Here is a 24877-nt window from a genome sequence, read left to right as displayed (position 1 = left end):
TGCTCTATATTTTAATGGTCTCTACTTTATTTTCTTATTATTTAAGATAATATAAAGAGCTACTACAAATGAATAAGTGTACAATTTCATTGGATGTACACTTACATCATCGTTTTAGTTTGGCTATGGCTTTTATTAAGAAACTCTCTAAGAGCATCTCCAATGTAAAACTCCATTTTTTTCTCCAAAATGGAGTAAAAGTGAAAATGGAGTAAAATTGCTCCAACCCTATTCCATTTCCCACTCCATAATGGAGTGATGAACAAACAAAAAATAGTTTACTCCATCTATGGAGTAAATTTCATTATGGAGTGAGATATGGAGTTGGGTTGGAGCATTCCTTACTCCATATTTACTTTTACTCCATTTTAGAGGAAAAAATGGAGTAGGGATGGAGATGCCCTAAGACGTATAAAATAGTCTTGCTTGCAATACTAGACTACCACAGTTAATCCTTCTGTTTCAAATAATTTGTGATATTAAAAAACCTTGTAGATTTAGTTATATATTTTGCATTTACGTTGCTTTAAATAATAATAATACAAACAGATTATAATAAAAATAAAGTGATATATGTTCGAAAGTTGGAGCATCGGAAAAGCTCTTGGATTGGTTAAGAGGCTCTTGAATTTAAAGTAACTTATCTTTTCAAAAAAAACATATTATAAAATAATTTGAAATAGTGATGTTATTTTAATTCTATTTTGTAATAAAATGACACTTAACTATTGATTTTTTTTTAATATCGAGTTGATGTAGTTCTTACAAATTAAAATGCACATTTTATTTTTATGTTAAATATTTAAAAGTATTTGGTCAGTTTTAGACCCGTTTAACCAAAGAGAAAACAAAAACAAAAAATGATTCTATGGTGATATGAACAGTCTGTAAACAGTTTTGAAAGTTCTACGGTGTAACAGCCTACCATTGACAACGATGTTGATAATAGTCACAAAATTTCCACTAATTACTCGATCGAAGTTTAAAAGTAATTCAAGGCCATCTGCAAGATTTTCTCTTCGAATAAATATAAGAATAACTAGCAAATTTTCTATGTTTTTTATATAAAATCGTCTCCATGTATTTTTTTACGCTGTGCAACGTTGATTACTGGCTTTAGCTTTAACCAAGATTGACTCTCGAATGAATGTCATAACATCGAATGTAAAAAGATAATAAGTGGGTCCATGCGTTCTTACACATATATCATTTTATTAAAAATCATAAAAAAATGACAGAAATAATATTACGACCCGCCCCTTATTTGCTTGCCCGTTGGTGATCCCATGCGCCACTTAACCTCCAAAGACTTCTCCCCAATCTCCTTTTAAGCCTCTGTTTAGTTTATACTTAATTGCGCTTTATCTTGTTAATCGTCATGTAATCCATAAAAATCTTCAGAGATATTTACTTTCTCGACTTAATTAATATATTTTGTCCTACAATATACGAGTCAACAACAATATGCTCATAGATATGTGTTTATACCCACCGGATTGTGTTTCAAAAAAAGGAAAAAAAAATTACCCACCGGATTCTCATTCTCCCTTTTCTAAAATAGTTTTTTTAAGCTTCCATAAATTTCATACAACGATTTTATAATAGTTATACTAACGTTTGATGTTGATTTCAAGAAATCGAAGTCAAGACGAACAATACTGTTTGCGAATATGCTGATTAATACCTCTCTGTAATATATAGCCACACGTGATGCAATTTAATCTTGAATGACCGACGTCTACATTTTGCATTCATCAACGTATTCAAGTCTAACACAAGATATTAGCGAGTTTACGTATTACTTTTTGTATTTAATGTAGCCGAATCATATACTTATATATGGACTAGTGTAATATTGTTATTGTTGGCTATAAAACATTACAACTTGTGCATATTACAAATAAGCTATTTTGCTGTGGTGACACGTTAATAAAAAAAAACATTGTAGTAGTTAGATTGGTAATTCAAATATCTTCAGATGATGATTTTGGTTGTATCCACGATTGACCTTGTATTAAAGACTTAAAATCCAGACAAATTAATATAAATTTTTATCTTTTTTTATTAGATCTAAATATGTTATTAGTTAGATGGTTTCTAAGCTAAACAGAACATTGTTTTGCAATCCAATATTGACTGACAAAGAAAAATAAAGCTTAGCATGTAATGCAATATTGAGACATTTTTGTAGCGCTTCAAGGGAAGGTTTACCTTGCCCGTTATTACTCGAGTATTGTTTGCATTCAATTTATAAATATTGAAATAGTACCTTATATGTTCATTCCCTTTAGGTGCAATGTTTTTGTTTACCACATGTCCTACTTCTTCGAAGTTTCATATACTTTCCAAATTAGGGTTTCTTTGACTCTTCCAAGTGCAAAACTGAATAAATAATAGGAAACTATATTATTCATGCAATCCGTAAGTGTTTTTTCTTAATTGCCAAGAATGATTTTCTTTTATTTATTAAATTACATTCATCGGTCCTTGTATACTAACATCAAAATTCAAAATGGCTACAAAAGAATTCCAACACAGATAAAGGATTTTCAGCCATTTAGATTAGTTTTGTTTTGTCGTTTAATCCAAGAAAATCATTCATCAACACTAACATTTTCAACCTATCACACTTTCTTTATGGCTCTCAAACATAAATCTCTAGAAAAAACAAGTTAAAGCATGTGTTTTTTTTGTCGACAACTCATGTAAGTGCAAGCCAATTTATTAGCAAAGTTGAGTTGTTCCGAGAAAATTTCCGACCTGGTCTGATCTATATAGGTAAAGATAATTCTACTTCTACAAAACCAACAAAAATATATAATCAAAAATAACAATTTCATTGCAGTAACTAATAGGGTATACATGTTTCAGATTGAATATGTGAGAAATCGTAGCAAAATCGCAAGCGCATCTGGTGTAGTGGTATCATAGTACCCTCCCACGGTACTGACCAGGGTTCGATTCCCTGGATGCGCAATTATATTTTTATTTTCCTTCACAAAATGAAACTAATAAAAAAAAAATTTTACGCAAATATTATTTTCCCATTTCCCATCTTAAAGGCCAAAGCATAGGATCTTGGTAGACGGGCCCCCATAATCAGACACCACACAAACTCACATTTGTCAATTTCCCAACACTCTTTATTTTCCGTTTAATATTTTAATTATCAATCTCTGCAAATCCCCCCTATATATACAACCCCATCACGCCATATTCAGAAACCAAAAATAAATCAAAAACCAAAAGAAGAGAAAGGAAAAAAAAAATAGCTTCTCCATGGCAACCTCCGTCGATAACCGCCACTATCCCCGCCTCAGCTCCGCCCTAAACGGCGGCGTTGTCCACTCCTTCAAACCTCCTCTCGTCCCTTCCCCCTCACTCGACCGTGACCAAGACCAGAGCATCAACGTCCCAACCGAAAAATCCGTCGACAAAACCACCAAAGAAGACCGTTACGACTCCAGCGACGACGAGGACGAGAGCCACAACCGTTACGTCTCCTACTACAAGGAGATGGTCCTCAAATCCAACTCCGATCTAGAGCCGTCGGCTCTAGACTCGCGAGACGAATCTACGGCTGACAACTGGATCCACCGTAACTCCTCTATGGTGCGTCTCACTGGAAAACACCCCTTCAACGCCGAGGCTCCCCTCCCCCGCCTCATGCACCACGGCTTCATCACCCCCGTCCCTCTCCACTACGTCCGCAACCACGGCGGCGTCCCCAAAGCCGAGTGGTCCGACTGGTCCGTCGAGGTCACCGGGCTCGTCAAGCGCCCGGCGAGGCTCACCATGGAGCAGCTCATCTCCGAGTTCCCCAGCCGCGAGTTTCCGGTGACGCTCGTCTGCGCCGGAAACCGCCGCAAAGAGCAGAACATGGTGAAGCAGACCATCGGGTTCAACTGGGGCTCCGCCGGAGTGTCCACCTCCCTGTGGAGAGGCGTTGCTCTGAGCGACGTCCTCCGCCGGTGCGGCGTCTACAGCAAGAGAGGCGGAGCTCTCAACGTGTGCTTCGAAGGCGCGGAGGATCTTCCCGGAGGCGGCGGGTCTAAGTACGGGACGAGCATCAAGAAGGAGATGGCCATGGACCCCGCGAGAGACATTATATTGGCGTACATGCAGAACGGGGAGCTTCTCACGCCGGATCACGGGTTTCCGGTTCGGGTCATTATACCCGGTTTCATCGGTGGGCGGATGGTTAAGTGGTTGAAGCGCATCATCGTCACGCCTCAAGAGTCAGACAATTACTACCACTACAAAGACAACAGAGTCCTCCCTTCTTACGTGGATGCTGAGCTGGCAAATGAAGAATGTAAATTTAAATTTTACCTTTTTACCTTGTTATTACAAGAGGTGGACCATGGTGGTAATAATAATAACGTTTGTTGGGTTGCAGCTTGGTGGTACAGGCCGGAGTATATAATCAACGAGCTTAATATAAACTCGGTGATAACGACACCTGGTCACGAGGAGATTTTGCCGATTAATGCATTCACGACTCAGAAGCCTTACACTTTGAAAGGCTATGCTTACTCTGGTAATTAATATTTTTATTAATCTCTAATTAATTAAGTACTAAACTAGAGGGTTAACTAATATTCTGAAACAAACAGGAGGAGGGAAGAAGGTAACGAGAGTGGAGGTGACTCTAGACGGAGGAGAGACGTGGAGCGTGTGTGAGCTTGACCATCAAGAGAAGCCGAACAAGTATGGCAAGTTCTGGTGCTGGTGTTTCTGGTCACTTGACGTTGAGGTTCTTGATCTGCTTAGTGCCAAAGAGGTAGCTGTTCGAGCCTGGGACGAGTCTTTGAACACCCAGCCTGAAAAACTCATCTGGAACCTCATGGTAAACCACTCTTTCTCTCTTTATTTTTTTAATTTATTCTTTTGTGTGATTTGACTAAACTGAAAATTATAATTAATAATTTCCTACAACGCTGGAACTACTGTACTATGGTTCATGACTTTCTTAACGTGTTACCTACCTTCTTTGCTTGTCTATTTTAGACAGTTCCATTAGTGATTAAGTATTATTGATTTATTAAAGTTAAAATGTGAAATATATTTTAATTAGAGAAGACTAGCCCATGGTATCCAGCTAATGATGTTTGACTAAATCCCACTTTGTACTTTTTGTAAGAACTGTATGACCTTGCGTCATAGCATCTATGTAATGGTTTTAATTATTTTATTATAAATAAAATAAACTAACGATGTTGACTGGTGTTGAAACAGGGGATGATGAACAACTGCTGGTTCAGGATCAAAACCAACGTGTGCAAGCCTCACAGAGGAGAGATAGGTATCGTTTTCGAACACCCGACCCGACCCGGAAACCAATCGGGCGGGTGGATGGCAAAGGAACGTCAGATCGAGAAATCCTCCGAGTCACACCCTACTTTGAAAAAATCAGTTTCAACACCTTTCATGAACACTGCCTCAAAGATGTACTCAATGTCCGAAGTCAGGAAACACAACTCAGCTGAGTCTGCATGGATCATCGTCCACGGTCACATCTACGACTGCACGCGTTTCTTGAAAGACCACCCCGGTGGCTCGGACTCTATCCTCATCAACGCTGGTACTGATTGCACCGAAGAGTTCGAAGCTATTCATTCAGACAAAGCCAAGAAGCTTCTAGAAGATTACCGTATCGGTGAGCTCATCACGACGGGGTACGACTCTTCACCTAACGTCTCGGTCCACGGTGGCTCGAGTGTAATGTCTTTGTTAGCTCCTATCAGAGAGCTAGCTCCTGCTAAGAACATAGCTTTGGTCAACCCACGTGAGAAAGTCCCGGTGAAACTCATCGAGAAGACTTCGATCTCCCACGACGTGCGTAGGTTCCGTTTCGCGTTACCGTCTGAAGATCAGCAGCTTGGTCTACCCGTCGGGAAACACATCTTCCTCTGCGCCACTATTAACGACAAGCTTTGTCTTAGAGCCTATACTCCGACCAGCACGGTCGACGCGGTCGGATACATCGACCTAGTCATCAAGGTTTACTTCAAGAACGTCCATCCAAGATTCCCCAACGGAGGGCTCATGTCGCAGCACCTAGACTCGTTACCGATCGGTGCGGTTTTGGACATCAAAGGTCCGTTAGGACATATTGAGTACCAAGGCAGAGGTAAATTCATGGTCAGCGGTAAACCAAAGTTTGCTAATAAACTAGCCATGCTTGCTGGAGGAACCGGTATAACTCCAATCTACCAAGTCATTCAATCGATACTAAGTGACCCGGAGGACGAAACCGAGATGTTTGTGGTTTACGCGAACCGAACCGAGGATGATATACTTGTGAGAGAAGAGCTAGAAGGATGGGCTAGTAAGTTTCCGGACAGGCTAAAGATTTGGTACGTTGTTGAGATTGCTAAAGAAGGTTGGGAGTACAGCACAGGGTTTATCACCGAGGCTGTGCTTAGAGAACATGTCCCTGAAGGATTAGAAGGCGAGTCTCTGGCCTTGGCATGTGGACCACCGCCTATGATTCAGTTTGCGTTGCAGCCTAATCTTGAGAAGATGGGTTATGATATTAAGGAAGATCTCTTGATCTTCTAAGAATTTGTTCAAGATTTATATATGTATTGAAACTTGAAAGTTAATAACAATTATAGCTTATGTAAATACATGGTTAATTATCATGTGTGCTTTTGTTAGAGTTTTTATTCCAAATTTATAATGTATAAATTGCGTTTATGGTTATTGTTGTTGATGATGATGATAAATGATGAAATCATGTAACTCAATTACTTTCCGTGATTTAGTTTTGTCTTCAAAGTGAGTTATCGTATGGTTAATGTGACATCTGACTATTCCGCGTACTGGTTGTCTAATAAGTTTGTAAAATTTATTTCACATCAAGTAATATTCATTATATCACGCTTAATAAAACGTTTTGTCTTGTAATGCTTTAGTTCCAAATTAGTAACCACTTGCTGATGTGTTGCTTCCAGTTGTCAGTGACAAGAAAAAGACACAAGACATGTTTGAACGCATATGCAACAGTCTTGTATTCTATACAAATAGATAAAAAGAGTTCCGGTTCGGCCCCACGAGATTCGTGGTTCATATGCATTTTACACTGATACCACGAGAATAACTGATAATGAATGGACGTAATAAAAGATTTTCATATTAATATTGTCATGAATTTGAATATTTTCTTGGTATCAAAATTTAATTTGAAGTATATATAATGCTTGTGGTTAAAAGCTAGTTACAGGTTAGTTATTTTAAAATTCAGCGTATATATTCACATATTTGGGGGAAAAAATTCAGCGTATCTTAAGCTTTCCTCATTAATAATTATCATGCATGCTTTAACTCACTACATATTGCCCTACTTTACTCATATCATTTACTAGTTAGGTATTTTTAAACGCAGCGTAGATCAGTCGATCTCATACACTACATTCTAAATGCATGAATCTCTCACTTAAGTTATGAACGTATTCTTAAGCAAAAAAGAAAGAAGTTATGAACGTACCTCCAGTTGTTCACTTGTTCTATAGAAAATTCAGCAAAGGGACATGCATGGGGCACGTAGTTACTTTTAGACCATAAAAAAGTTAAACTAATAGAGAAGGAAACTTCCTAAATAAAGATAAATAAAATAAAAAAGAAAAGAAAAAACAAAGAAGGTATAGGCAAAAGAAAACGTATAGCCGCGACCCGTAACAAAGGACGTCCTGACCACTGCGGAGACGGCGAGACGCTGACTAAATTTTTTTATCTTTTGTTTTCCTAAAGAACGTTGTTTCGTGCTCACAAGGGTCAAGTGTCAACCATATCAGGATATAAAACCCCCTCTTGTAGTTTGTCTTTATCCGTGATATAATCTAAGTTTGAAATTAGTTCTAATTTCAAAATTATATATGCATGTGACTCTATTTACCTCGGGTCCCTTGTGAACATGACGTCTGAAATCTGAAGAGCTAGTTGTTCTACCTGCAACTAATTATTTCTTAAGCATTGTTCAGTGCTAAGTACTGAAAGCTGACAGTCTTGTATATAATATGGCATCTGCACCTACCAAAACCATTGATAATTATCTTAAACTTATTTTTTGCTAACAAGGATTGTCGTATGAATTTTAAAGATGTATTGTAAACGTAACTAATAAACGTATATAGATACCAGATCCATATATTTAGATATATAGTCCTTTTTAACTTGCTGCTTCTTCGTTTTTGTTGTGTACTTTTTTCGATCCAAAAGAGAAAAATCCAACTCAATTTAGATATTATTGGTATAATTCATGAGTTTTATTCATGACCCTTTTACAAAATTACACTAAAATCATGATTTGTCTGGTTGATATTGTTTTGTCATCCACAAAGATGTCCTTTGATTTGAAGTGAGGCCAGAATCTTATTTTCGATGAGTCGCGAAGATTGCTAGTTAGGCACAAGTGTCCATTTCTACCATCTACGTCTTGTCTTGTTGAGACCACCTCCTTTTATGAGCTATTCGCCCCACCCATAACGTCAATAATCCACATTTTCCATGCAATAAGTGTTATTGTTTTCTTCTAAGAACTATTTTGGTTAACATAAATTGTTTAAAAACATATACCAGACCCCCAGTACTAATGGTTTGTTGCTCAACCTACACAGCTTATGTAACATGTCCATCAGTTCATGAATCGAACCAGGACGGTCAGACTGATAGGTTTCGCCAAAATAACATTTTCCATTTTGAATTATAACAAAACCAATATTTCTCATTTGTTAAAACTACTAAAATAAATATATTAGAATGCTAGGTACTATTCAGTTTTTTTAAACAATATTATTCGTTAGCGAGGAACATTTGTGATATAAAAAATAACGACAGTGGATCCACCGGAAGAAAGCAAGGTACAAAAAAAACTGTCAATCCACCGGTGCGATTGGTCTGGTTAAGCTCAATGATTTTGTCGTTTTATGACATATTTTTATTACTTTATTACCAAGAAAACAAGATGATAAAGTTCATCAACGATGTCCCTTATGGCTATTAAGAGTCAGATGCAAGGATGAGCAGGGTCATTAAGACATCTTATATCGAAACCATTACTCCACTAATTACTAATTATTCAGACTAAATTGTTTATTACAGTAAAGTATTATTTTTTTGCTTAACTTTGAATATCATATTACAGTAAAGTATTAATATTACTCTTGTATTGTTTAAGTAGCTCTCAGCCAACAGGCAAAACATGAACTACTTGGATTATTCAAAGATATGTAAGCTTCCAAAAGCATTGGGAATGGCTCCAACTACGTTGGGAGATAGAGTGTTATTTAAAATTCTCCATTGCCACCGTCGTTGGAGTTATTTATGTTTCCAAGTGGGATATACAATATAATTACCCGCGGAATTTATTGATCCAACTAGTTGAAAAAATCATAGTAAAATAGTATTGTTGGCAATAGCTTTGACTTTACTACAATCAAATAGTATTGTATGGAATTAGTCATTTAAATTACTGTAGTAGTGTGTATTGATCATAAAAATTAAATATTTCTACACTATTTTGTACAGTGAATATTCGGCGCTGTTCACGGACGCTCTACATAAGTATGATTTCTTAAAACATTTTACTTTAGTATACTTTGAAACCAATTATATCATTATATGTTTTGCCAGTTGCCACTAATAGTAATAGGTGAAGAAGTATTGACATTGTTGTAAAAAAAAGGGCACGACGCTCATCTTTTGTTTAATTGGTCACAGAGCCTCTTAGTAATCAATAGGGTTAAACACTAGTATTAAAAGCTTACGTCTTATTAGTGTTGTCCAAGTTGTAATTTGTCTTTTTTTTTTTTTGCTAACATTTGGAAGTTGTAATTTGTCTTAATGTGAGATGTAAACATCTACTATGTACGTCTGACCCAAGAGTTGATTCTGATCACAAAACTTTGAAGTCTCTGCCAAACTTCTTTTTTGACTTTTATTCACCATTTTTATTAAAAAAAAAGCATATTTACCTTTAAATTATTCTTACGTTATTATTACCCGAATATCTTCTGTTTGACGGGAACTTGAAAATGTCTCTTAAAATGATAAGAGTGGGAAGGGGATGTAAGAGAGACCAACCACAAAAACATTAATATGTCGCGTGCCTAACGCGTACGAGTCATTTTCGTATCCTTTTGGCAACCTTTTCAAATTTTCCTTTGTGAAAATGACAACACATTTTAAGTTTCATGTGATTATGCATGCATATAATATCCGTAAGACCACCCTTAATATATGGATAGAAAATAGAGAAATAAATAAAACTCGGTGTCAAAGAATCAGTAAATATCTGAAGGTTGAATTTTCACTAGAGCTAAATTAGATATCTATAACTTTTATTTATGAAATCTGGACAGAAATAACTTTTACAGGTCATAATATTCGTTTCTGATTTAGAGACCCAACATTGAAGTGAAAGGCCAAGCAAAAAAACTTTGAAAATGTGGTAGCTAGCTCAATTTTCATTAGATTTTGCTTCCTCTATAATCCTATAAACTATCAATTAAGTTGAGTACTTTATCTCTATATAACTTTATCTTTTCTAAACAAGTTACATAATTTCAAATGAACCCAACAATATATTCGAGCTAGTGATCTCGTTGTTACCCTGTGTATCTTTTGAATCAAGTTCACTACAAACTAAACCTTAAAAGATATTTTTCCTTCTTAAAAAGTCATATCTCAATGCACTTTTAGGATATCATTCTAATAATCTTCAAAGCTGGCGTAGTTTAAGATCTAGCACGTTACATGTTATTAAATCCATAAAAAGGAAGAATATTTTGTAGGGAACTAACTACTAAGTCTACTATACTATAATCCGTACGTTCTCTCATCATTTAATAACACTTGCATCTCTTATAAACCAGAAATCAATTATATATACAGAGTAAAAGTTCTATAACATAATATTATTGAGACTATAACATTATATTAATTTATAGAATTCTTAATTGGTACAATTTTATTTTTAGATTTTAAATTTTAAAATATTTTTAAAAAATAAAACAGTTGATTTTACCGTGTATACACTAATTAATTTTTTTTCCATATTATTTTGATTTTATTATTTGATGTATATGAAATGTGTTCTGTAAAAATAAAATATGGGTTCAGATATAATTTTACTAAATATTATCAAAACATAATGGAATGTTAAAAATAGTAATAATTTAATTGTGAATATGAAAGTAACATTACAATGTTTTGTTTGTACTTATATAATAAATATATATTATTAATTTATTATTTTATTGGAACCATGGTTTTAAATATCGGTCTAAACGGCAATTTGGTCATATCCAAAACATTTTTCATAAAATCTGATTTAAATCAGTTTAAACTATTTTAAATCAGCTTTAATCGATGTATGTTAATCTAAATCTGTTAAATTAAGCAATAATATTAGTATAAATCCAAAAATTTATCTAATTTCTTTTATTTTGTATATTTAATTTTGATGATTTATCAAAAAAATATAATTAAAAAATATCTTAAATAAATGAAAAAATAAATTAATTAATTTAATAATTCATTAACGCTTAGCCATGGCGTAGCTCCTGAATAATCTGCCTTGTCGCTAGTCCTCTACAAGCGCCTAGATACTGTCTAATGATTTCTTGAACATTGAATAGAATCATATATTTACATAAGATTTTCTTTTAAAAAAAATATCTTATTATTTTTTCAATTTATGTTATATTTTAAACCAGTCGAGTTTGAAATCAATTTTTAAAATTATTTATTGTGTTTAGTAATTTATCGAGCATTAATTTATAGAGTTTGTTGATGTGTTGAAGTGATTAACATTTTCGAATTTTTTAAAAGTATGATTAGTAAAAAACTTAGTGGTTTCGTATATTATATAATCACAAATCTAAATATCTAATGAGTGTATTTGACTTGGCGATACAATAAGTTCCTTTCTCAACATGTCTGGGAAATGTTTACTAGGCCTTCTTGGGCTCTTTAGTCTACTAAACTAAGCCTTCGGTAACGTTTGCATTAGGAGTTTTTATATACAAAAATTCACGTTCATACAAAAAGCAAGACTGGGTTATACTAGTATTCGGCCCCAGCTAAACCCAACTTAAGTAATATCTCATAGCATTAAAGTTACATAACATGTTGGACTCGAGGCCTCTCTCAATATACTTAAAAAACCCAATTAATTTTATTTTAAGGCCCAATAAGCGAAATCTAAGCCTCAAAGACTAGCAAGAGAGAAGAGACGCGGCGGCGTTAACGTTAACGGCGGTTCCATACTGAATCTTCAAACCCTTCTTCACCGTCAATCTCTGAAACTCACTCTGTTGCTACAATGTTTGGTCTACGCAGATCCGCAGCGACGTTATTCGACCACAGCCAGTCTCTGCTTCGCAATCTATCGGTGAGTTCTTCGTCTGCTCATTTCGAATTCGAATAGTCGTCTCAAATCTCTACCGGAAAGATGTCGGCTTTCCGACGTTTCATCACTCTCTGCTTCGAGATTTTGAATCAGGGTTTCAATAGATCGAATCGATTGATCTGGGTCATGTTAAAGTATAAAGCTTTGCATATGTTAAGTTAGAATCATAAAGTTGCTAACTTTTTTTTAGCTTTGTTGATTTGATCACATCCTGTTTCTTCTTACATATCTGTTGAACTGAAGCCGTTAGGTTTCTTGCATTGATCGTGTCTGAACCAAAGCTTTTCAAACCCATTACCTTGTCCGAAGCATATATCAAACTCAACGGTCTCTTTCTATGCAGTTTCATGGATTGCGTGTGCAAGGAATCCGTGTGGGAAACGCAGAGGTTCCAAACCACAAGCCACTCAAGACGGGTCTTCAAGAAGTGTACGGAATAGGACGCCGTAAGTCTCACCAGGTTCTCTGTGGGCTTGGGATCACTAACAAACTTGCCAGAGACTTAACTGGGAAAGAACTCATTGACCTCCGTGAAGAAGTTGGCATGCACCAACATGGTGATGAGTTGGTAAGCATCATTTTCTCAGAATCATGCTTGTAACTATTATAAAGCTTTTGTGTATTTTTCATCTTGTTTAATCCGGATTTGTTGTTGGTATGCAGAGGAGGCGTGTTGGATCTGAGATACAGAGACTGGTGGAAGTAGACTGCTACAGAGGAAGTAGACATAGACATGGGATGCCTTGCAGAGGTCAAAGAACCAAGACCAACGCTCGCACTAAAAAGGGAAAGAGAGTTGCCATTGCAGGAAAGAAGAAAGCTCCTCGCAAGTAGAACCTGAGTGTGGCACCAAGTCTTAAGACTCTGTTGATCAAATAAGCAAACATGATTTTCTCAGGTTTATGGTCTTTTTTGTAATCCTCATTGCGTAGGAAGAACAGAACTTCCAAGTAAACATGATCTTAGAACTTGTTCTTGTTCTGTAATACTCTCTCACAAGCTTCTCTACTCTCTTGGTTTGATTTGTCATCCTCAAACGAGAAAAGCAACCACAATGAAACATTCCATTACAAGAAACCATGACACTAATAATCAGCCATCTATCTTCTTACCAAAGCTAACAAATTAACATACCAATTTACATGATCCAAAAAGAACCGTAAGAATCAGATTTAACTACTGCTTACTTCTCATTCTCCTTCGAGAACACGTAACCGGTCCTGGAGTTGAGCACAAAGCTCTGAAACCCCGTCATCACTACCAAAAGATGCAGCTATGTGACTAATAAGTTGAATGCTGCTGCTGCTGACTCGAGGCTCGGGTGGGATGGGAGGGGCAAGGAAAGGATGTTGGAGAAGCTCAGGGATTCTCCATCTCTGGTTACGGTCCCAAGCTAGACAGTTCTTCATCAGGTCGACGAGCCACGGGTTAGAGAGCTGATTGTAAGTGATCTCATGGTTTGGATCGGTTATGACTTTGAACTTCGCCCAGAAGGTTTTGTAATCTGCAAAAGGTGTTCTTCCGTACACCATTTGGTATAGTATGCAACCAAGCGACCATATATCTGATGGCCTTCCGCATTTTATGGTGTTTCCGTTTTCATCGCTCTCGTTGCACATGAATGCTTCTGGTGACATGTAACTCAACGTCCCCACCTGTTGTCACAGTACACATCCCATTTGTATTTAAAGAGGAGGAGGATGATGATGAAACTAGTACAAACATGGGAGGAGGTTCTTACCTGCGAATCTCGTTGGATATTTGTAGTGTCGCAGTTAATGGCCTTAGCGATACCAAAGTCGATAAGCTTTAAGAAGCCTCTGACAAGAAGGAAGTTTGCCGGTTTCAGATCAGAGTGCACAATGCGTTCTTCATGTATGGTGTTCACAGCTTGAAGTATTTGCTGCAATGGTTTTCAAGTAATATTATAATCAGTGCTTCTTGTAATTGTAACAAGATGACAAAACAAGTTGATGGGGTTGTGTAAGAACCTGCCAGTAGAACCGAAGCCAATTTTCATCAATTGTCCGGTCAGAACCTTCGATTTCCTTCCATTTTTGAGATAACATGTGAGCCAGATCGATTTCTCCATATTCTAGCACCATGTATATAAACCCATCGTCCTTAACTCTTGCATCTTTGTTACTCATTGTCCCATTCAGAACCTCCTGGAGTAAACACTTATCTGTAACCTAATGGCAAAAGATAAATTTTGATTACAATCATCAATCATGCAACTAAGTAACTAAAAGATGTTGTACCTCGTAGTCTATAAGCTGAATGATGTTGGTTTTCCCTTTCAGCTTCTTTAGATACCCAATCTCTTGGCAAAATCCATATGCCGTAGCATAGTCACGGCCCTTGAGCTTGATTTTCTTGAGAGCGTATATGGTACAGTCTGATGAAATAACCTTGTGGACCTCGCTGCTTCCTCCACTTCCTATCTTGCCAAGCCTCTGATAGAGTTTCCCGTTGACTTTAAAGAACAAGTCCGGATCATAGTTTCTTTTACGAAGCGCTGATGTCCCTTTGCTACTTGCGACCTTTTCTTGCTTATCTGGCTTTTGCGGCTGTGAGCTAACACTGGTGAGCAACTCATCTGGTAGAGTGGGTTTAGCTGTTACGTCATGACTGGAAGATACTACAGGAGCGTCAAGCTCTATAGTGCACTGTTGCTGCTTCTCTTTGACTCTTACTTCTGGATCAATAGGCATCTCAGCCAAAGGGGGATCTTTAGTGGAAGAAGGACGAGAAGAAGGCAAGTTCACTTGACTTGAAACAGCATTTGCATCAGCCTCAACATAACAACGAGAGACTTGGGTGGTTGCGTTAAACATAGGAGCTGAAGACGAACGAATTGACGTAGTTGTGGCACATGATGACCCCATGGCAGAACACTGAGAAGCAGGTTGGTTCAAGAAGCTGCGAAACTCTCCCATCTTTGCCAAGGAAGATGAAGAAGCCTTGTACTCAGATTTCAAACTGGTCTCGGAATCAACGGATTGGAGATTATGATGCTTTGATCTAGTACTAGTAGAAGCACCAACGTTTGATGCTTCAGCCTGGTTTGTTGTATCCCATTCCATATCTATCAGAATAAGTAAAGACTCTTAGCTCAACAACCAGAGATAACCAAATGAAAGCGGCAAGGGGCCTTACCATGAGATGTGAGGGTGGTGCTGCCAACGAGAGACTGAACCTTTCTGTTGACATTTTCATTTGCATTCATTTTCATTACCGTAGCAGGTTTTCGCAAAGCCATCAGCCTGTCTGAAGGGTTGAGACTCTCGCCAAACAAATTATCAGTAGCTCCTGGCAATGAACATGTCGTTACGGACGCATTCTCAGAAGAGGAGGCTAAGGTTCTTGTATCATGTGTCAACGTATTGGGAGCAAGGGTGTGACTCAAGGAAACAACAGCTTGAGGTCTCTGCTCTCCTTCAGCTGTAGAAGAACTACTCCTTGAAGGTTGTCGTTGCGGAGCAACCATTCGCCGAGGCCCGATAGTGGACTTCTGCATTTTACCTGAAAAATAAATAAATAATAAATAAGAGATCCATTCCTTAAGGCTCCGAATGGTAACAGCGGATTGAACGGTGCGGGACAAACGGTTTGACTGCGATGCGGTTCTGACAGTTATAAAAACGTATAGATATATAGTATATGTAAATATTTTTGTTACTGTTGACTACGGTGCGGTGTGGGACGGATGTTATCATTCGAAGCCTAAATCAATTTAATCAAAATTCTACACCGAAGAGAGAGAGAGAGAGAGAGAGAGAGAGAGAGAGAGAGTACTGAGGGGACGATGGCGTTTGAAAGCGGCTTGAAGATGGCGTAGAAGCTCGGGGGAGGAGGAGGAAGAAGATGATGATTCCTGGTTAAGGGAGGGTGGGACGAGACTCTTCGGAGGTTTATCCGGAAGATTAGCCTCCCTTTCCATCGGAGGATCTCAACTGCATCTCCGATTTGGCTTTTTTTTGGAACGGAGAAGCAGATTCGAGCTTCAATTTGATGCCATGGCTGCCGAAGAAGAGACCCCTCTCTTGTGTCTAGAGATGACTGTTGAGTGAGATTCGAACTCCTCATCGCCCGCCCAACTTCTCCTCTGAAGCTTTAAAATGTAAGCCCATTGGGCCTTGGCTGTCGTCAAGAATCCACGTGGCTTTGTTAAGGACTTTTTTTGGAACAGTTGAAACGTCGACTACATTTAGAGGCCCAATAAGAATCCACTAAAGATTGTTTAGTACAGTTGCAAGAGACTCACTCATACACACTGAAGTTTACATTCGTAGAGATGCTTACTCTGTATAGTGTGCACAGACATGGAATAAAGTATACATGAACATCACATGTATATTGTATCGTGTGCACAGACATGGTGATGATGGCGCTGGTTTGGGGAGGGACCTTGAACTCTTCTGCTGCGAATTTCAGTGAGGAAGGAGTTCAGGCAAGACCGGATGGTGAAAAATGGCGTTTTCGAATTCGTTTCAACCTAAAAAAGCGTTTCCACTTTCGACTCGTGTGTGGAGGACCAGACAAAACACTTAAAACTGTTGTCGGATTTTACATTGGGCCCACTCGAAGGCCTTTTTGTAAAATTAATGATGTAACCTCACTTTTATCTTTTTCTTGCAATTGTGCCCTGCAGTTTTGGGAAATTATGTTTGGACTCCAGAGTAAAGACATTGCATTCTGTTTTCATCTTTGCTTTCACACCCAAACTAACCTTATATTTATTTTGAATTTAGCTTTATCAACACACTTGAAATTTAAAAAAATATAGAATTATTCCTCGAGAGAAAGAAAAACACTTGTTTATTTAAAAAAGGGAGTCCCAAAACTAGTTAGAGCATCTCCAACTCCACTCCATATTTTACTCCAAAATAGAAAAAATGGAGTGAGAAATGGAGTGATGAACAAAAAATAAAAGGATTACTCTCTATTTCCCATTCCATTTTCTCAATTTTGGAGTAAAATATGGAGTTGGGTTGGAGATGCCCTTAAAAGCATCAACCGACATCATCAATACAAGCCACAACCTCCGGACCCTCGTCTTGAATCCACCAGAACCAGAACCATGGCTGCAGGCTGCATACTTGCTTGTTATCATGTTACGTTCCCACCGGCTTCTTCCTATACACATAAAACATCATTCAAATAAAACGTATATATAATCAGATTAATATTAAGCCCAAGATTGTTTAGTTACGTTGGAGTTAAAAATGTTGAATAATACCGTTCGCTAGTGTGAGTGTATGAGTTGTAGTCCGAAAAATTAGAACAACAAATATAACACACCAATAGATGAAAAAGGTTTAAGACACGAACCTGTAGGAACAGAAAGAGATGACGTAATCTGAACCGGAACAAGTGAAGATACTGGTCGGATCATCATAAGCATAACTGTAAGCAGTAGGACAAGCTTTCTTGAATATTTTCGAGTAATGAGTTGGTCGACACGTTGAAGGGTTCCCATAAACTCCCCTGCAACAATACTCATCTGTATCGAACACATCATATTGGGAGATCTAGAAGATCGATCCAATCCAATAGTCAATATTAGGATATACATCAATATATTAGAATATGAAGTTTATCATTATCTATTATATACTATTCCATATTAGTTTAGGAAATTAGTTTGATTTATTCTCTATATAAACTATGCATGTTGTAACATTATTTTCATGAGAGTCTAATATAATTATTCCATAAACACTTTTGTGTTCTTTACTCTCATCAATTTGTCACATCACAAGCACTCCTACACGATATAACTTTCCCCTTAGATTTCACAGCTAGCTCCGCCGGACACCTTGGCCTCAAATCGGCGACGCAGCGGACCACGGTGCAGTTTCCTGTTCCGTTCACCGGAGTCAATGTCATCGGGAGATTGAATCCGTCGACGAGGCTCACGTCGTAGAAATCCAATGAGGCTAGCGTGAACTCGGCTAGTGAAACTGGTTGTTTTCCAGCAGTTGAGCATTTTAGGTTTGAGCCGCATGAACCGGTTTTACAGCTTCCGGTTCCGGTTTTATTGAATTTGCAGCCAGTTCGTCCCCAAATTCGGCCTGACCAGCCTACTGGTGCTTTGAAGACGATGGAGTGGCCAGGTTTGAGCTTGAATCCTCCGCCGCTGAAGTTTTCTCCGGGTGTTATCGCCGGCCATATCGTTTGGTCACATGAATTCACGATCGTGAATACTCTAGCTGATTCGGACCATTTTGTCACTGTGTATTATAATTTGATCGCATGAGTTTTAATCATTCAAACCTTATTATAATACATGTATACGTACCGATATATTATGGGTATTGAATAATTACCTGATAATAGTGTGAGATGTAGTAACAAGATCCTTAGTGGCAAATTGAGACGAAATCCCATTCTCTCTTGTTTTTTTGGAAAATATTTAACTATCAAAATATCATATTTTGGGTTAGATTTGGAGAGTTATTGAAGTGAAATTGCCTTTTTAAAGAGAGGAAGATAATCACCTCTCTTTTTTTGAAAGATAAGAGAGAATAAAATAAAATTATTCTATCTTCCTCCCTTTAAAAAGATAAGAGATGATAACTATATATAAAAAAAAAGAATAACTTGCACTCAAATTATAATAATCGTTTCAAGGACTGTAAAACATAATAAAAGTGATTCTATAATAAGTTATGCTCCACAGCATTGTTCTCCTCCTCTTTGTTTCCTTCTAGTCTCCTCTTTGCTCTTTTGTTTCCTTTTCTTTCTCTTCTCTTGTTGTAATAAGTTGTGCTCCACAACATTGTAAACTCTAAAAAACAGAAAAGTGGTATAAATCTTAACATTTAGACCAAAAAAAAAAAAGTGACTCTATATGTGTTTTGAAATAAGGTTCATTGTCTCGGAATTGGATATGCTTTAATGCAAGTATTTATTCTTTGGGATGGTTTTTGGTTCAGGTCCAAAAGGCTGGGACTATATCTCGTGGGCTTTCAAAAAAGGTGGAATATATATACTCTTTATTCAGAACTCATAGCTCGCCTAGCTAGCGCTAAAATATGGCCCCAACAAATAAAGCTCCAACCAAATTTGGAAAATATCTGTTACAACCAAAAAAATCTATCACTTTGGTCTAGAGTTCTCCATAAGGCTCTAACTTCAGCAGAATCGCGACAAGCAGGAATAGTAAAGCTAACTCTGTATGTCGCTTTGTAGATTGCTCTTGGATATTGGAGAAGCAAAAGGCTGGAATAGGATGGATGCTTCTACCTCAGAATGGGAAGAAGTTTGTAGAAAAACCAGCAGCAAGAGATACTATATGAAGTCCTTAAGAGACAAAAAACATTGGGGTTGCGTGAAGCTGTGACATAAACAAGGAAGCTGGGATATAACAGTCACTTTTTATGAAGACGCAAAATCCTTGTATGATTATGATATCCTCAGACACAATAGAGATCATCATCCACTTGTTGGATGGAGGTACCAACCCCTCGCAGCATATATATTAAAGATGTGCTATATATGTCTAACATGTTTTAATAATAATCATGGCGAGCAGAGAAGAAAACCATGAGGTTGATGATCTAGTCAAGTCTGCAAGATCCTATCTAAAAGTTATGTAATCTTTCGCTTTTAGTTGAAGATAAACCAACGTAAGAATGTTTTGTTAATTAGAATCACTTTGCCGACAAACAAAAAAAAATGTAAATAGTAAAGTACTACTTAATTAGTTATAAATAACTCACAAAGACACATGAAAAAGTCAAGAAGTGACAAAAAGACCTCTTCTTCATGTGATCTTAAATTAGTGTGTGTATATTTAACATATATTAAAAATTACATCTGTCGTTAACTCGTTTCGAGCAACAAACAACTTGAAGAAACAACAAAGACGAATGATAATTGATAGATTAAAAAGAATAAATTGAATGAAATAATGTGAAATGAAAGTTTTCGTAGAAATAATATGGACCGTGGGATCAACTGAAACTCCAAAGCTGAATATCAGCACCGTCGTAGAAGTCATCCATCGTTGTCTTCGAGCTGATCAATTGTGGAGAGTAATCAAAAGCTCCGTTGATGAAGAACATCTCATTATAATCATACCATGATGGATCCATCAAAGACACATGTTCATCCCCGAATGATGCCATTAACGATACTAAATCATCATCATTATGATAATCATCTGGTGGAGAAGAAGCTGCTGAAGAAGAAGGAGACGGATGGTTTTGAATACCATCATCATGATGATCATCAGCATCATCGGAGAAGGAGGGAGGGGTAAAAACGTCAGAAGAGATGGAGTTAGCAGCTTGAGCGGCGACCTTTTGGATTGATTTAGGGGACAGAGGAGTCTTTTCATCGATGTCAATAAGAAACTGAGAAGTAGTGCTTGGGAAGTTGAGATTGGCTTTAGGGCCTTTAAGACACAAGAGAGCAGCATCGTAAGCCCTAGCAGCTGCTTCTGCGGTTGAGTAAGAACCTAACCAGATTCTTGTCTTTTGATTTGGTGCCCTAATCTCAGAGACCCATGATCCCCAGCTTCTCATTCTCACTCCTTTGTATTTCTTTATCTTGTCCTTACAAGATTGATGATGCAATGCCAACGAGGAAGAAGTAGAAGAAGAAGATTGAGACAGCGACGATGAGGAAGTGGTAACTTGGATCTTACGTTCTTGTTTCACCATATTGTATGATAATTTTGTGTGTTTGATATAACTGTTAATGTGAGAAAAGTATTTTGGATGGAAAATAATGTTGAGGAGAGGAGATTATATAGAGCTATGGACTGATTTGGAGAGGAGACAATAATGGTTTATTTTATAAATTATAAATGGGTCAAATGAAATAGGAGGATTTTTTGTGTAATGTGACGTTTTTGGTGCATGACAGGTGTTTTTATTAGTATTTTTTGTTCACCCACATAATAACAAATGGATATGTCAGATATTGTTTCTTATATATGTTTGTATATTATGTATGTATTATATCATATTTAACAAGAATGTGATTTGTTGAAATTCTTTGGTTTTATAAGAGGGAAAAGGCAATACTGTATATAAACTAAGATTGATTAAATAGGTAATATTTCATATATAGTAAGATTGATTATATTAACTGGTTAATAATATGAGAATTTAGATATTTATATGCATTCAAATACTACTTAATTTGTTACATTTGAAGGTTATTAATTATATGGAGTATGTATATATGTTAACCTGAAAAATAAAAGAAGCATGTACATCTAGCTGTACGGAATCCACTTGGTGAAGAAATCGAGGATTACTTAAAATAATTGAGGTTGAGGTTTTTATTGCTATCACTTTCCTGAAATGCAAATCACAGCTGCGTTTGAATGTGTCAAATTCTACGATCTTTCGGAGAAAGTGACTAATCAAACCTGCTCATTGGTCTATGTCATTAAACGAGTTAATTAACATTATTTTATGTTTTAACTTACATTATGCTTTAATCAACTGGTGGTAAAAAGTCCTAACATAATATGCAGACAAATGCTCACTAGTTTTTTTTAAGTCATATGTTCGGAGACTTTTTAACTTGCATCCCATTTCATAGGCCACTTCTTCACACATGATGATATTTACTCTATAATAAGTTTTTTTTTTAAATACCTATTAAATTGACTATGGTCTAAATTGTAAAATATTGATTTTACTGGAAAAGAAGAATGATTGATAGATGGAGTTATAAAGAAACAATAAACCAAAAGGGGAATACATATATAATAAATAAACTACATAGGATTCTGATATGAAGGGCCAAGGGGAGGCAGCTTCGTGAAGTAACATGTTAGGTCTCACAAAAAATGATAAACTAAAATAAAACCTAAGCCCTTATTTAAAAAGGTATGGACAAAAAAATGGTATAGACAACAATTAAGCAAGTAAAATATAAGATATTTCATGAATGGTATTTTAAAAATATGAATTGAAATGGAAACGCGCAGCCAAATAGTGAAGATCAATATTGGTGAAGGTCTGAAGTGAGTGAAGTCACTTCAAACAACAGCTGTTTACACTCTGTCTTGCTGCTGCACAAAACCGCGTTTTCATATTTTATTTTAGTTTTGGTTTTCAAAAACAATAGTATCTTTTATTTATTTATTAATACGTTATTAACGCTTCTTACACACATAGACAAAGGTGTAAGTCGAGATATTGGTAAAAGAATCTGTATACGACTGTGGTGTGAAGTTTACTGACGGTCTCAATAAGCATTATCTTTGATATCAACGTAACAAAACTATTTCACTCAATCAACACACATCATATAGCCAAAGTTACTTTAAGTTAACTTTGCTCTTTGTTCTTTTTTATAATAACTACATATATCTCAAATTTAGGTTAGATTTTGTGGTTTAAGAGGCTCTTTATACTAAAAAAAAAGTGTTAGATACCACAATGATATATCGTGCATGCATGTGAAAATATGGAGGTGTGTGTAGATAGATCCTAAAGTAAGATAATGATTTCAAAAGAAGCATGTGTATTTTTGGCAAAAGCCAAAACAAACCTTAGTATGACTTTAGACACGCAAGAGCACATGATCGAAGAGTTGAGATATAGCATGTTCTTTTTGGGGACATGTTCCACTTTCTCACAAAGGCTCAAGGGGGGCTTAATTATGACTTATGAGACTTGTATTCCCTTGTACATTTCACACTTTGGTCCTAAGCAAACCCTTAAAGGTCAAAGAGAGGCGGTTTTTGTCAGCTTTCCAGCACATAATATTCTTTTTTTTTTGCATGAAGAAAATAAAGCATGTCGAGGCTTCTTCCATTTCCACTAGACCTTAATTTTAATTTACCACTTTATATCTTTTTGGATTTTGTGTGTTTGTTTCGCAACTATTTGCAGGTATGAGTTATTATCCGTCAAAAATTAACACGTTATCAATTTTAAATTACATCTAGACGAAAAATGCATAGCCATGACGCTGCCTAGCTAGTGTAATATAGTGATTAGCGAGTGAGATACAGTGGTTTAGAGAATATATTTGATTCCATGTTTGATATAGTTTAAAACATTTCGATATCGAGTTGGTATGCGAACAATCTTATGGAACAAAATGTAAAACACAGAGATAAGTAGAAAAATATAAATTACCAAAATATGTAACTAATGTACGGGTGTGCATACTACACGTTTCACATTGGAAAACAATATCAAATTTTCCAAAATATTTTTCATCTTAGATATAGATTAGTGTTCTCATACACGTACACGTATCCAGGTATATATCATTTGTTTACTGATAATATCTTGATAGCTAGTTGGTTTGTTTGGTTAATTCATCAATCGAATGTGATCTTTGTTTTTCTGTATAATTGTTTTCATATGCATGATCTCTTATTACCTTTTTCTGAACGTGATTTTTTTATTACGACTGCCGGCATATGACCAGAGTCGTGCTTACCTTTGTAAAAATAAGGCATGAGTCTCCGCCCCATATTTTTACATCAGAATTATGGATCCTACTAAGATAGACAATCCACTAGTTGATGAGTTTTATAATCTTTTGCATATATATTCGTTTATAGAGTGATTATTCATTTTTACATTTTAGTTTAGTCTCTCTGTTTGAGATTATAAATATATTCATGTATCATGATTTTTTTTTAATTATATGACATGTTGGTGGTGTATTTTTCATGTATGTTATGCTCCACGAATAACTGTAAAGTACATGCGTGTCTTTCTCTGGCATTAGAGTCTGAGTTTTGTAATTGAAAGGATAAACTTTTAAAAATTCCACTACTATAACTACGAGTAAGATCCATTTCATAATCTGTGCTTTTAGTGAACATGACATGAAGTAGCACACAGTTGTGAATCTACCATTGAAGTTGTTTGCAAACACACACAAACAAAAAATTCATGAAAAGAGCATCTGAAAATTGCATTAAGCCCCCTAAATGGTTCGCACGACCTATCTAGTAAAGAATCAACTTTATTGGATGGATCAAGGTAGCAGTAGCACTATTAGATTGTACCCCACATTTGATAATTTGTAATCTACAAATTAAATTTATATAATATCCTCGGAACTTACAAGAACAAACAACATATATGTATTGGTTACGCGCTAGCCCATACCGGGCGGCTTCACTGTAATTGTAGTACCGTACTCCCTCCTCTGTACCTTCCCAACAACTAAACAAAGAGATGACCTTTTCCATTACATATGCTATCTAACAATATCTTCGATTACTTTCAAATATAAATATAAAAAACCAATGAATAAATAACATATGTCTACATACAGATTTCTTTTATTATCTATAAAAACTGGCAATATGGTACGGCCTTGGCGTGAGAAATTGCGAAGAAGGTGTAAGATAGGGTATGATATGAAAAATAAAATAATTAATGTAGGGCTACCTAGAGGCAAATAATATATAACGTGATATCCGATCTATTGAAATTTTAGACACGCTTAATAAATTTATTGAGC

General features: G+C 36.4%; 5 protein-coding genes and 1 non-coding gene across 6 annotated transcripts; 3 read left to right on the top strand and 3 right to left on the bottom strand.

The window, feature by feature from the left end:
* Positions 1–2905: 2905 nt before the first annotated feature.
* On the top strand, positions 2906–2976 carry TRNAG-CCC. Its single transcript has one exon. It is a non-coding gene; the product is annotated as a tRNA-Gly (tRNA).
* A 234-nt stretch (positions 2977–3210) lies between these two features.
* On the top strand, positions 3211–6755 carry LOC103832206 (nitrate reductase [NADH], clone PBNBR1405). Its single transcript, XM_009108171.3, has 4 exons — positions 3211–4315; positions 4400–4540; positions 4617–4849; positions 5239–6755. The coding sequence occupies exons 1-4, from the start codon at positions 3280–3282 to the stop codon at positions 6562–6564; spliced, it is 2736 nt and encodes a 911-aa protein (XP_009106419.2). The 5' UTR covers positions 3211–3279; the 3' UTR covers positions 6565–6755.
* A 5411-nt stretch (positions 6756–12166) lies between these two features.
* LOC103832205 (small ribosomal subunit protein S13, mitochondrial) lies at positions 12167–13446 on the top strand. Its single transcript, XM_009108169.3, has 3 exons — positions 12167–12397; positions 12759–12983; positions 13079–13446. The coding sequence occupies exons 1-3, from the start codon at positions 12329–12331 to the stop codon at positions 13247–13249; spliced, it is 465 nt and encodes a 154-aa protein (XP_009106417.1). The 5' UTR covers positions 12167–12328; the 3' UTR covers positions 13250–13446.
* Positions 13447–13605: 159 nt separating this feature from the next.
* On the bottom strand, positions 13606–16777 carry LOC103832204 (serine/threonine-protein kinase MPS1). Its single transcript, XM_009108168.3, has 6 exons — positions 16214–16777; positions 15575–15940; positions 14677–15503; positions 14407–14607; positions 14157–14318; positions 13606–14070 (listed from the first exon to the last, which is right to left on the bottom strand). The coding sequence occupies exons 1-6, from the start codon at positions 16356–16358 to the stop codon at positions 13606–13608; spliced, it is 2166 nt and encodes a 721-aa protein (XP_009106416.1). The 5' UTR covers positions 16359–16777.
* Positions 16778–16884: 107 nt separating this feature from the next.
* On the bottom strand, positions 16885–19854 carry LOC108869048 (pathogenesis-related thaumatin-like protein 3.5). Its single transcript, XM_033275005.1, has 6 exons — positions 18748–19854; positions 18173–18651; positions 17750–17934; positions 17535–17554; positions 17425–17497; positions 16885–17268 (listed from the first exon to the last, which is right to left on the bottom strand). The coding sequence occupies exons 1-6, from the start codon at positions 18806–18808 to the stop codon at positions 17262–17264; spliced, it is 825 nt and encodes a 274-aa protein (XP_033130896.1). The 5' UTR covers positions 18809–19854; the 3' UTR covers positions 16885–17261.
* A 297-nt stretch (positions 19855–20151) lies between these two features.
* LOC103832203 (ethylene-responsive transcription factor ERF013) lies at positions 20152–22562 on the bottom strand. Its single transcript, XM_009108167.3, has one exon. It carries the CDS (start codon positions 21085–21087, stop codon positions 20377–20379), a length of 711 nt encoding a protein of 236 aa, XP_009106415.1. The 5' UTR covers positions 21088–22562; the 3' UTR covers positions 20152–20376.
* Between the last annotated feature and the right edge of the window lie 2315 nt (positions 22563–24877).

The sequence above is a fragment of the Brassica rapa genome, chromosome A07 (assembly GCF_000309985.2).
Source record: "Brassica rapa cultivar Chiifu-401-42 chromosome A07, CAAS_Brap_v3.01, whole genome shotgun sequence".
Taxonomy (NCBI): Eukaryota; Viridiplantae; Streptophyta; class Magnoliopsida; order Brassicales; family Brassicaceae; genus Brassica; species Brassica rapa.
The sequence above is the reverse complement of the archived record's forward strand: the minus strand, read 5'-3'. Positions and strand labels throughout refer to the sequence as shown.